Genomic DNA, 13,909 nt, shown 5'->3' with positions numbered 1-13,909 from the left:
GAAGTTTAGCTTGTTAAGTATCAAAACTTGTTTCACCCTTTCTTACTGAGCTTTTTCTAAAATCAAAGAACACATTCATGTAACATTTGTTGAGCATGTCACATGTGCCAAAAACTGGGTATTTTACTATATACAATCTTAATTTTCACATGTAAAATGCATTATATTTGGGGTTCTTAAAAAAAAGATCCCAGTCCTAATGTAATCTCTTCTTGGAAAGCTAATTGTTAGGCCCTTAGATAATTTTGTGCTTAGAATTTCTTCAGCTTTTATACTTCGATCTTATTATTCCCTACATATATATAATATATATATATATATATATTTTTTTTTTTTTTTAGATTTTTATTATGTATTTGACAGCCAGAGATCACAAGTAGGCAGAGAAAGAGAGAGAGAGAGCTGAGCAGAGAACCCGATGCGGGGCTCGATCCCAGGATCTGGGATCATGATCTGAACTGAAAGCAGAGGCTTTAACCCACTGAGCCACCCAGGTGCCCCTCCCTACAAATTCTTAATGTTTCCATATTATTGAGAGAAAGAAAACTGGTTTTCAACTGAGTGCTTATTATGTATTCTAGCACTTTCACATATATTTAAGCTTAAGAAAAACCTATAAAATAATAATTATTATGCACATTTTATAAATGAGACAACTGAGGCAACAGAGTCTGAGTATCATGCCCAAGCTCATACTGCTGAGAAGAAGTGGAGCTGTGAGTCGATTATGGACTTCTCTGTCTCCAGATCTTGTGCTTTTTCTATGCAGACATTATCAAAGAAATAGGGCTCAATTAAAACTAGGTTAATAGATTGTGCTTCAGATTCCTTCCCATTATTCTAAAAACAGATTTTTTTTTCTTCCTTAATTAATTTAGCTATCCTTTAGCTATGCTAGATGTAGGTAAAAGTTAGAAAAAAGATGGAGCTTCTAAGCCTTTGGATGAGAAACTGGTCCATGGGATGATACAGGATTTTCCAGATTTAAATGAAAGTTAAAAAAAATAAAAACACAACAACAACAACAACAGCAAAAACCCTTAACTTTCATAGAGCCTTTAATTTATAGTCACAAGTAATTTTGTGTGCCTAAGGCCAGGTATAGATTAAAGAATTTATCCGAAGTCTTATAGCAATATAAGTTCTTTACTTATGCTAAGCCATCAAAATCCAGTGGGGGTAAATCCTCCATAAAAGCAATGAAAACATTGGCAAAGATGGCCAAAGTCAACTTTTTCAAAACTCTTGAAATTAGCCAAAGTCTTCCAACAGTCTGAGAAGTGTTTATTCAGGAAAAACTGATGAACCTCATTAAGCAGTCTTTGTGGCATTGTAACTTGAACTGCTCACATATCCCTCTCTTCAGGTCTACAGTAACCTTGAAAAATAGCAGTCTTGCAAACATGGTGCTTATAAAAACCAGCAGCTTTGCAACCATTGGGCTGGACAGGCCTCATTTGGAGCTTCTTAAGAAGTCCCATTCCCAGAGCATTGTCCCTGTTTGACCTGTCTTGCATTTCCCTGGAAAAGCTTGATTGGAGCTTCGAACTTGCTCTGCAGGAAATATCTTGTCCTCAGGGTATTTGTCAAAAATGATCAGTGGCAATTGTTTAATAGATCAACTGCTGAGGGGGCAATAGCAGTTGGGCAAATAAGGACCTGGTCAAAAACTTAAAAGTGAGATATGAGGATAAGGTATCTCCCTAAGGGACTTTTAGAAGCTATGACATAGTCCTAGGAAATTAAAAGACTGAGCACATATTCAGGACTGTGTGCATGCCCAGGAAAGACCTGACAGGCCCTAATCTCTCACCTCTGACTGACATTGAGGTCCTAGGCAAGCAATTAATAAAAGCTAAGGCAGAAGTTAAAATTACTTGAGTGTTGCAGGCGTATCCCAAAACACATGCAGAATTTCTCAGCAAATATTGGGAGGCTGATTTGTTCAAAACATTTAACAAACTTCAGACTAATCGTTAGCTATCCAGTAAACTAACTGAGGCATCAGTGGTTACAGAGAATACAGACATTATAGGATTAGTCCAGGAAGGTCACTAAACAAATAGCAACAACTGCAATGATGACAAAGAACAGCAACAACAATAAATCTTGGAGTGTTGGGGAAGGGGAGTCTGATTTCCAGAATTGTCACATTAATTATTACATTTCTAATATGTCTAGGGTTTTGTTTTTTTGTTTTTTTGTTTTTTGTTTTTTTTTTTTTGTTAAGGTGTGGGACACCTGAAGAAAAAGGAAGGTAGGTTTATACATAGGAGAAAAAAAAGTAGTAAATAAAACCTGTCCCTGAGGGGGCCAAATTGTTGGACTTACTCTGCAAAGATTTTAATCAGCTATTATAAATATAGTTAAAGAACTAAGCAAAATATGTCTTAAAAATTAATGGGAAGTATGATAATGAAACCTTACAAAATAAAGTTTATCAATAAAGAGAAATAGAAATTTATAAAGAATATATAAATTCTGGAGTTGAAAAGTACAATAGCTGAAGTGAAAAATTCATTAGCAGGCTCAATAGCATATTTGGACTGGCAGAGAAGAGAAACAGCAAACTTGAAGACAGGTCAATTAAGATTAGCTGGCCTGAGGAACAGAAGGAAAAAAGCAGTAAGAAAATAGAACATAATGTCATATACCTGTGGTACACCACCAAGCACACCAACATATGTATGGGGGAGGTCCAGAAGGAGAAGAGAGAGGAAAAGGAGCAAAAAGAATATTTGAAGATTGGACAAACACCTCCCAAATTTGCTGAAAAACATTACATATTCAAGAACCTCAATAAACTCCAAGTAGGATAAACTGAAAGAGATCCATACCTACACACACGTAGTCAAACTGTCAAATGATAAAGACAAAGAGAGAATCTTGAAAGTAGCAAGATAATATGATTTATCAAGTACAGAGATCCTCAATAAAATAAACTGCTGACTTCTCATTAGAAATCATAGAGGCCAGAAGTTAATTGGAGGGCATATTCAAGATACTGAAAGAAAAAGAATTCTATATCTGGCAAAACTATCTTTCAAAACTGAGGGAGAGGGCCACTTGGGTGGCTCGGTCAGTTAAGCATCTGCCTTTGGTTCAGGTCATGATCCTGGAGTCCCAGGATTGAGCCCAGCATTGGGCTCCCTGCTCAGGCGGAGTCTGCTTCTCCCTTTACCCCTGTTTCTCCCCTGACTCATGCTTGCTCTTCTCTCTCTCTCCCTCAGTCTCTCTCAAATAAATAAATAAAATCTTAAAAAAAAAAAAAAAAACCACTGAGGGAGGAACTAAGGCATTCTCAGATACAGAAGAACTGAGGGAATTCATCACTAGCAAACTTGACTCTCAAAAATCATGAAGGGAGTCCTTCAGATTGAAAGGAAAAGAAACTAGATGGTAACTTGAATCCACACGAGATATTCATAGCACTGGTAAAGATAATACATAGCGAACTATAAAAGATAGTACAATGGTATTTTTGTTTGTGATTCTTTTCTGTCTAATTTAAAATACAACTTCAGGTGCACCTGGGTGACAGTCATTTGAGCGTCAGACTCTTGGTTTTGGCTTAGGTCACAATCTCATTGTTGTGAGATCAAGTCCTGTGTCAAATTCTGGGCTCAGTCTGGAGACTGCTTGAGATTCTCTCCCATTCCTTCTGTCCCTCCCATTCATGTTCTCGCTCTCGCTCTCTCTCTAAAATAAATAAATGTCTTTTAAAATTTTTTTAAAAATACAACTTCATAAGGCAAAAGATATAAAATGGTTAATGGGCTTATATAAAGATATAATTTGTGTGTGTATGTATATGCCTGTGTATATATGTATGTATATGGCACAGAATACTAGCGCAAAGGAGGGGTAGGAAAAAGAATGTATTGCAGGAAAGTTTCTGGTTACTATTGAAGTTTTCAAGTTAATATTAATATGAACTACATTATTGTAAGTTAAGTTACTAAGTGTAATTCTCAAGACAATGACTGAGAAAATAACTCCCCCAAAATACAGTAAAAGAAATGAAAAGAGAATTAAAACAATGTGCTAGAAAAAATCTTAAACATGATAGAAGGCAGTAATAGAGGAACAAACCATATGGCATATAGAAAATAAAGTTAGTGGCAGATGTAAATCCTACCTATCTGTAATCATATTAAAGGTAAATGCATTAAACTTTCCTATTAAAAGGCAGAGATTGGCACAGTGTGTGTGTGTGTGTGTGTGTGTGTGTGTGTGTGTGAAGGGGCATGTTATTTAAAAGATGCACACTTTAAATTAAAAGACACAAATAGGTTGAAAATAAACAGATGTAAAAGATATACCATGCAAACAGTAACCAAGTAACCAAAGGAGAGTTGGAGTGACTATACTAATATCTTATAAAATAGACTTTAAGACAAAAATTGTTGCTGGACACAAAAAGGGTTATTTTTTAATGATAACAGTGTTAGTGTATTAGGAAGATCTAATAATCATATATACACCTGAAGACAGAGCCCCAAAACACACGAACCAAAACCTGACAGAATTGAAGGTAAATATACGCAATTTAATAATAGTTGGAGGAGATTTACGTAACCCTTTTCCAATTGGCTAAAACAACTCAGAGGAAGATCATCAAGGAAACAGAAGACTTGAGCAACACTATACAATGACTAGACTTAAGAGACATCTGTAGAACACTCCACTCAACAATGGGATACATACTCTCCCTAAGTGAACATGAAACATTCTCTCGAAAAAAAAAATCACAGGCCATAACAAACCTCACTACATTTAAAAGGATTGAAATTATACAATATATGCTCTCCAAAAACACTGAAATGAAAATAGAAAGCAATAATAGAAGGAAATTTGGGGAATTCACAAATGTGGAAATTAAATGACACACTCTTAAAATAACCAGTGGATCAAAGTGAATGCAATGAGTGAAAATGACACAAAATATATAAAAAACATAAAGGATGCAAGTAAGTCAGTGTTCAGAGCAAAATACGTAGTTGCAGATGCCTAAAGGAGCAAGGTCTCAAATAACCCAAATTTCCAGTTTAAGAAACTAGAAAAAGGAAAACAAATCAAATCCAAAGCAAATAGAAAGGAAGGGAATGAAGATTAGAGTAGAAATAAAGAAAGTAGAGAATAGAAAAACAACAGAGAGAAAAATCAATGAAACCAAAGTTGGTCCTTTTGAAAACATCAACAAAATTACCAAATCTTTCATTAAAATGACCAAGGAAAAAAAGAAGTTTTGAATTACTAAAATCAGGAATGAAAGAGGGGACATCACTGCTGACCTTACAGAAATTAAAAAGGATCATGGGGGACACTACAAACAACTGTATGCCAAAGAAATAGATAGCTTAGATGAAATGGACAAAGCTCTAGTATGGCATAAATTACCAAAACCAACTCAGGAGGAAATAGACAATCTGAATGGACCTATAGCAAGTAAAGAAATTAAGTTAGATTAAAAGTTTCCCATTTCCCACAGGGGCAAAAAAAGCCCAATCTTTGCATAGTTTCACTGGTATGTTCCACTAAACATTGAGCATATTCATATGAATCCTTTGCAAAGTTTTCCCCAAAAAAGGAAAGAGAGAGAACATTTTCCAACTAATTCTACAAGGCCAATATTGCTTTCATACCAACATTAGACAAAGGCATAGGAAAAATACAGATCAATATCCCTTATGAGCATAGATGCAAAAGACCTCAACAACTAACAAACCAAATCCAGAAGTATGTAAAAAGCATTATACACTATGACCAAGTGAGATTTATCCTAGGAATGCAATGTTGATTCAACATACTAAAATCAATCAATATAATATACCATTGTAATAAAATAAAAGCCCCAAACCACATAACCATCTTAACAGCCACAGAAGTAGCGTTTGAGAAATTATGGCACTATTTCATCCTAAAACACAGTCCAAAAATTAGGAATAGGGAACTTTCTCAATCTGATAGAGGGCATCTATAAAAAATCCACAGGTACCATCATGCTAACACATTTCATATGAAATTTTCTTTACATGTTGAATTGAAAATGCCTATTGGGTTAAGTAAAATATATTATTGACACTTATTTTACCTATTTTTAATGTGGCTCCTAGCAAATTTTAAATTTTATAATTTAAATTACAAATTTAAATTTATAAAATACATACAAATAAATATAAATAAAAAATAAATATAAATTTAAATTATAAATATAAATCACATTTGTGGAATGAATTTTATGTTCTGCACCCTGGGCCTCCAGGGTCTGGTAGATCTGGGCCCTATTCCCTGTCCCGTAAGTCTGGTTGATTGAGAGGGGAGCATGGAGACTGACTAAGTGGACTGGAGAAGAAGATGGGGGTGAGGGGTGGGGGCGGGGCAGATAAAGAGCCCTTATGAATGCAGTCTTGCTATGAGAGCAGGGGGCTTTGTTTTATTCACAGCTGTATCCTTAGTGCTTAGGATAGTACTGGGAACAGAAAATTATAATAAAATAATATAAAATAAAGATTGGTAATTAAAAAAAAAGATTCAGTAAGAGAGTGGTGTTTATTAGTGAATGGTTCTTTATTCAGCACCATACTTGGTGCCGTGGGTTCATAGATTCTAGCAGACAAAAACGTGGTTTCGTGAGACCATACATGGCATCTGATAATCCCCCGACCGTGCAATGGGTATACGAGATGGGACAGAGGACTAAGGGGAACTAGAAAGTGGTAGCTGGACTTTGACAAAGTTAGTTTGTTGTTGCCTGTTTGATTGTACAAGGCAAAATCTTTACCTAGTGATTTTTTTTTCTTATCTAGGGAGCACGTATTTGAAGGGCGCCCTTTATGTAAAAATCACCCGATTTCCAAATATTGGCACCTAAATTCAAATTTTTTCAAATGTGCAAATCAAACAAAACCCTTCTGTGGCTTGAGTTTGGCCCAGGAGCCTCCTGAAGATTTCCCTGGTGAAGTGAAAGCATAATTCCCTTGACTTCTTAGCCATCACAGCAAAGAACTTAATGTGAGGCACAGGAAGCCTTCTCAGACCTACTCTTCTTTGTTGTGTCCCCTATCTTAAGGTCTCAAATTCCATGTATTTCTTCTTCTTAGTAGCTGTTACATTTGGTGTCTGCCTTTGTATGATTGTTGACTCAGTATCTGTTTCTTCCAGGGAACATCCAAAAGTTCCTCATGGGAACAGGCCAGGTCTGCTTTGCTAATCAATAGTTAAAAACTGAATGAGTGAAGTAGGCAGGAGAGATTAATTTTAAAATCCATTCTGTTGTTAAAGAGGTAAAACAACCTGAGAATAGCATCTCGCTTGGAATTCTGTGTTGAAATATTCAATACAACTGCAGGTTATTTTATTGGCACAACTGAGAAAAGATTTTTTTTTTTCCCATTCTACGTAGACATTTCAGCATTATCTACACTAATACATCTCAAAGTGTATTTCAGAGAACCCTGGCATTTGCAGCAGAACACATTAATGTCAGTATTTATTTGTACTTAGTAATTCCAAAGTTTACAGTTTGACATTTTAGGCTATAGTTAATCCTCTGGATTTAGTGCTCTTTGTGAGAAAAATGGAAACACTGCTTCCCTTGTATAGTTGTTAAGAATATATATTTTAGACTTTTAGTATTTATAAATTTTAATCATTTTAAGCGCTGGAAGAATGGGAAAGCTGAAGGAGAGCTGGCGAGAATCCCTAGAACTAGAACTTTCTATTGAAAAAAAGGAAACAAAAAAATCAATAACGATTCACCACGTTCAAGCTGAAAGGTTCACTATAGTACTGAAGTAAAACCACAGGTGTATTGCTGAAGGAGAGAGGTCGCTTTTTCCATGCCTTGACATAGTAGAGACAGTGAAGCTGAAATAGTGAGAAACAGCAGGGTGAAGGAGGGAAAACCACAACCTGTTTTAGTTTTGTGGAAAAGTTTTTAACAGTGCTAAACTTTATCCTTCACATTTTTATAAGTTGCAGAAAGGAAAGTCTTAAAAGACTCCTAAAATTAAATCTGTATATGTCCATTTCTATAACATTCTCAAAATCACGAAACTGTAGAGATGGAGAACAGATTAGCAGTTGCCAAGGGTTGGAATTGGGGCACAGGGTTCTATGAGCTTTCATCTAGTGCATCCTGAAGCTCTGTGTCTGTGAGCTTAAACATTTAGAATGATTTCCTCTTTAGGAAAAGAGGTTTTCCTAAAGAGGAAATCACCAGGAAATCACATCCTTGGAAAAAAAAAAAAAAAACTTTAATTCCTGTATAACTAACATTCATATATTAGTTTCAAGTGTATGATACAGTGATTCCACAGTCCACCACTCAGTGCTCATCACGATGAGGGTACTCTTGATTCCTTTCACCTGTTTCACCCACCCCCCCCAACCACCTTCCCCTCTGGGAACCACCAGTCCTCTACAGTCAAGAGTCTGTTTTACTGTTTGTCTCTTTTTTTCTTTTTTTGTATGTTTTGTTTCTTAAATTCCAAATAGGAGTGAAATTCTATGGAACAGTATGGAGCGCCTCAAAAAAATTAAAACCAGAATTGCCGTATGATCCAGTAATTCCACTACTGGGTATTTACTAAAAGAAATGAAAACACTAACTTGAAAAGATATGTGCACTCCTATGTTTACTGCAGCATCATTTACAATAGCCAAGATAGGGAAGCAACCCATGTTTCCATCAATAGCTGAATGGATATAGAAGAGGTAGTGTGTAAATACACCATGGACCATTACTCAGCCATAAAAAAGGAATGAAATCGGCATTTGCATCAACATGGATGGAGCTAGAAGCTTTGATGCTAAGTGCAGTCAGTCAGTGGGATGACCTTCTTTATTACTATAATGTTCTAAGTCTGTTATTAACAGAGCCATTCCATCTTTCTTTTAATTAGTTTAGCATGAAAAGCGTGCTAGTGTTAGCATGAAAAGCATATCTTCTTCCTTTTAATCTACTTGCAGCTTTCAAGTGTTTCTATATGCAGGCATAGAGGATTACCTTACTTTTTTAACCAATCTGAAAATTTCTGCCTTTGAATTAAGGTGTACAGACATTTACATTGCGTGTGATTATTAATAGGGTTAGGTTTGAGTTTGTCATTTTGCTGTTTGTTTTCTGGTTTGTCTCTTCTGTCCTTTTTAACTTTTTTCATTCCCCTTCTGCCTTTTTCTTTTAGGATTGAAATTTTTTTATGGTTCTATTCCATCTATATTGTCATATTAGTGGCAGCATTTTTTCTTAATTTTGTGGCCACTTTGCGGTTTACTGCACACGTATATCGATCCCATCTAGCTTCAGGTGATGTCACGCCATTCCACAGATGGCAGAAAAAACTCACACAGTAAGATGAAACATAGAGTAGTATGCTTTCCTTTCCCCTGTCTTGGCCTTCATGCTATCTTCTCATGTATTTTATTTATATGTATGTTATAAACCCCACACTAACTTGCTATTTTTGTTTAGTCAGTGATCTTTTTTTTTTAATGTTTTATTTATTTATTTGACAGAGAGAGAGAGATCACAAGTAGTCAGAGAGGCAGGCAGAGAGAGAGAGAGAGAGGGAAGCAGGCTCCCTGCTGAGCAGAGAGCCCAATGCAGGACTCGATCCCAGGACCCTGAGATCATGACCTGAGCCGAAGGCAGCGGCTTAACCCACTGAGCCACCCTGGTGCCCTAGTCAGTGATCTTTAAAGAGATATAAGTAATAGAAATAAAATTGTTATTGATTTACCCCTGTAGTCACCATTACCAGTGCTTCTCGTTTCTTTGTTTAAATTCTTATTTTCATCTGGTAGCCTATTCCTTCTGCCAGGACTTCCTTTAGCATTCCTGGCAGTGTGGGTCTGTTGGTGGTTATTGCTTTCAGCTCCTGCATGTCTGAAAAAGTCTATTTATCACCTTTATTTTTTCAAGGGTAATTTCTCTGGGATCATCATGTTTTCTTTCAGTACTTTACAGATGTCTTCTGGCTTGCATTGTTTCCAATGAAGAAACTTGCTGTGATTCTTAGTTTTGTTCCTCTGTACATAGTATGTCTTCTTTAACTCTGTCTGCTTTTAAGATCTGTCTCTTTATTACTGGCTTTGAAGTATTGATCGTGATATCTAGTTTATTCCTATTTCCTGTGTTTTGGCTTTATTGAACTTATGGGACATGTAGGTTTATTGTTTTCATCAGATTTGAAAATATTTGGCTATAATTTCTTCAAATATTTTTTCCGTTCCCACATCCTCTCTTTCAGACACATGTATTAGGATGCTTGAAGTTGTCCCACAGTTCACTAATGTCTATTTATTTTTCATTCTTTTTTCTCTGTGTTTTCATTTCACATAGTTTCTATTGCTATGTTTTCAGTTCATTAATCTTTTCTTCCGCCATTAATCCCATCTAGTGTATTTTTCATTTCAACTTGGGTCTTTTGAGAAAACTTATGTGTCTCTACTTAATTTTTTGTGCATGAGGAATACTGTCCTTATGCTCCTGCCTATTCATTTGAACATCTGTGTCTAATATCAGGACCCCTCTCTCAATAATTGGGTTCTTCATTTTTCTCATTTCGGGCCATATTTTTCTGCTTCTTTGAATGCACAGTAATATTTGCTTAGATGCCAGACATTGTGAATTTTATCTTTTCGGCCAAGGAATATTTTTGTATTCCTGTAAATAATCTTGAGCTTCATTCTGGGGCCCAGTGAAGGTACTCAGAAAGAGTTTGGTCCTTTTAGGTCTTGCTTTTTTTTTAAGATTGTATTTATTTATTTGACAGGCAGAGATTACAGATAGGCAGAGAGGCAGGCAAGAGACAGGAAGAAGCAAGCTCCCCGCTGGGCAGAGAGCCCTATGTGGGGCTCCATCCCAGGACTCTGGGATCATGACCTCAGCCAAAGGCAGAGCCTTTAACCCACTGAGCCACCCAGGTGCCCCTAGGTCTTGCTTTTTTTTTTTTTTTTTTTAAGGTCTTGCTTTTTAGATAAAATTAATTTATTGGTACCACAGCTGCATTTAGGCTAGGGTTCTTTGTTCCCTGCTGCTGAGGCAAGACCCTTTTATGTCCTCGGAATCAAGAGGCTTCCCCGTCTGTCTGGAGTTCCGAGCCCTGCATGAACGTGAGGTACTGTCCCCTCTCATCTCCTAGTCTTGGGGTAGTTTCATCACCTGCATGCACTGCTTTTCTCAGTTCGATACTCAGGCAGTGTCTTTTGCACAGCTCTAGGGTTTTCTTTCTCTGTACCTCTCTCCTTTCCTGTGTGCCACCCAGTGAACCTGCAGCCCCACCTTCTCAATGCAGGGTGTCTGCCAGCCTCCCCCTGGGGCAGGTGGAAACTCCTCACAGCAATACGCGGGGGCATTCGTAGAGGTCACCTTAATTGTCGCCCATCTCTCAGAGATCACTATCCTGTACGACTCAATGCCCCGTGTCCTGAACATAATAATAGTTTCCTTTGTTTTGTTGTTGTTGTTGTTGTCATTGATGGTTTTAGGTGGGAGGGTAAATAAAGTTCTTGGTATTCCATTTAGTTGTGATTGGAAATCGCAAAATTGGGGTTTATATTTTCTTTTGCTTATTTAATATTCCTCTTATTTGAAGAAGAAAGTTGTATTTTAACCATTTATGTGTAAGCCGATTTCTAATCATGCTTGCTGTATTCAAGTTTATGAAGATCTGAAGTGGGGTGAAGGGGCGGCACAGAAAATAAACACAATGAAGTGCTACTGCTTACCCCAAAGCTCTCTGATTTACTCTTTGGTAGGTTGTTGATCTGCTGGATTATGAGACCCCTTTGTTCCTTTCGGAGAGAGAGAGTCACCAAATGCGTTCTATGAATGTGCATTCAAAATGTATGGAAGATGTTATAAATCAAATGGTCATGGTCTTTGTGTTTTGATCTACACCATTAAAACTTTGACAGTAAAATATTATAGAGGAAACATAATGAGAGAACTTACTTCAGTAGATATTAAAATGTATTTTAAAGCTATAATAATCAAAAGATTAAAGTAGTAATGCTAATATTGACACAGACTAGTAGACCAAAATAGAATTTCCATAGGCAGACTTACAAATGTAGTTTAAACATTTAGCATAAAGGAACTATTTCAGGCATGCGTTTTTCAGAAGATAACGTTGGTACAACCGGATAATTCCTGAAAAAAAGAAAAGTTGGATCTCCTCTCCATACCTTAAACCCAGCTATGTTTCAGATAGATTAAAAAGATAACAACGGGGGTGCCTGGGTGGCTTAGTGGGTTAGGCCTCTGTCTTCGGCTCGGGTCATGATCCCAGCGTCCTGGGATCTAGCCCCACATCGGGCTCTCTGCTCAGCGGGAGCCTGCTTCCTCCTCTCTCTCTGCCTGCCTCTCTGCCTACTTGTGATCTCTGTCTGTCAAATAAGTAAATAAAATCTTTAAAAAAAAAAAAAATAACAACGTTGTTGGGAGAAAATGTAAGTGATTCATATAAGCTTGAGGGAGAGAGGGCCTTTTTAAGTATGACACAGAGGATACAACCAAATTGGAGTTAGAGAGTTTACAAAGAAAAATCATTCAAACAGAAGGAAAAAAGAGAAAGAGAGAGAATAAGGTAAATAAGGTGAGCAAGAAAGCAAATGTCTTTTAATTTAACAAATTCATTATTTCTTTTCAGAATATTTAAAAGATGCTTCAAAGAAGATGAAAAGTGGACTTATATTTGTAAAATTGGTGAACCCGTGTTCAGGTAAGCTTTCCTGCCCCCTTCTCTTCCGATTACAGTAACTCTAGTATTTTTTAAACATTGCGCATAAAAAGTGTATATACTTATTTACCTTTGTACGTTTGTTCTTCCTTAATAGGTTTTAAAAGTAAGTTGGCATTGCTGGGTGACAACAGTGAGCTTGGCCTAAATTTTGTTTATTTCTTCTTCTAATTTAAATCCATAGAACTGTTCACTCATCAGAAATGCATACAAGATAGAAAGTAGTGTGTTTGGCTTCTCTCTGAAAACAGACTGTTTTTCTTTAGCCTTCTTAAGCCAATTCTTCTTAAATAGTTGTCCAATATTAATGTCCATTTATATTCATTTTATGTTGTGAAATAAACAGCCAGAGTAAAAAAGAAAAAATAGAGTTTTTACTTGACATGCCAAGATTTTGAGTGTTTTCATTTTTAGTGGTACTTTCCTTATTTTGTTCTAACCAAAAGGTGGTATATTTGTTCCAATTCAAGAAGTGATTTTTTTTATATTAAAAGCATTGTATACAGATACATATTTTATTGCAACTAATTTCATTTTAACTTTATATTTTGTTTCCTAATTTTTAGGCAAAAATATTAAAATATACTATAAAATATAGTAATTCTGATATTTATCTTTATGTGGGTTTTTTTTGTTAATTTATTTCACAAGGTTTATGTCATAGGGTTGTTATTAATTTTGTAAGATTGTGTGTAGACATCTGATACTTAGCAAATTAGAACATTTTGCTGGCAGGTACAATATTGAAATAGCAAAAGCAAGAGAAATTTATTGGGTAGTGCCTTGTTACCGTTGTTGATGGAAAGACATAAATAGAAGCCACAAAAAAGGCAAAAAGTCCTGGCTTCTTCCAGTTTCCTTTTCTTCAAGGTGGAATTGAATTTGAATTGAAAATTCCTATTATCTTTAACTTCTAATTTTTTTTTTTTAAAGATTTTATTTATCTATTTGACAGAGAGAGATCACAAACAGGCAGAGAGGCAGGCAGAGAGAGAGGAGGAAGCAGGCTCCCTGCTGAGCAGAGAGCCCGATGCGGGACTCGATCCCAGGACCCTGGGATCATGACCTGAGCCGAAGGCAGCGGCTTAACCCACTGAGCCACCCAGGCGCCCCGTATTTTTTTTTTTCTAATTTTATTTTTCACATTTTTTCTAGAGAAGTCT

At 36.3% G+C, this 13,909-nt stretch overlaps 1 protein-coding gene across 4 annotated transcripts in view; it reads left to right on the top strand.

Moving 5' to 3' along the window:
- Positions 1 to 13,909, top strand: part of RNASEH2B (ribonuclease H2 subunit B) — a 63,626-nt gene that overhangs the window by 12,382 nt on the left and 37,335 nt on the right. For all 4 annotated transcript variants that reach the window (XM_045080575.1, XM_045080574.1, XM_045080573.1 and 1 more), the window contains exon 2: positions 12,657 to 12,728. In XM_045080575.1, the coding sequence (XP_044936510.1) occupies positions 12,657 to 12,728 (72 nt within the window). The remainder of the gene's footprint in view (positions 1 to 12,656; positions 12,729 to 13,909) is intronic.

Source organism: Mustela putorius, unplaced genomic scaffold, assembly GCF_011764305.1.
Source record: "Mustela putorius furo isolate JIRA1106 unplaced genomic scaffold, ASM1176430v1.1 tig00000461_pilon_pilon_pilon, whole genome shotgun sequence".
Lineage (NCBI taxonomy): Eukaryota > Metazoa > Chordata > Mammalia > Carnivora > Mustelidae > Mustela > Mustela putorius.
This window is presented reverse-complemented; position numbering and strand designations above follow the sequence as displayed.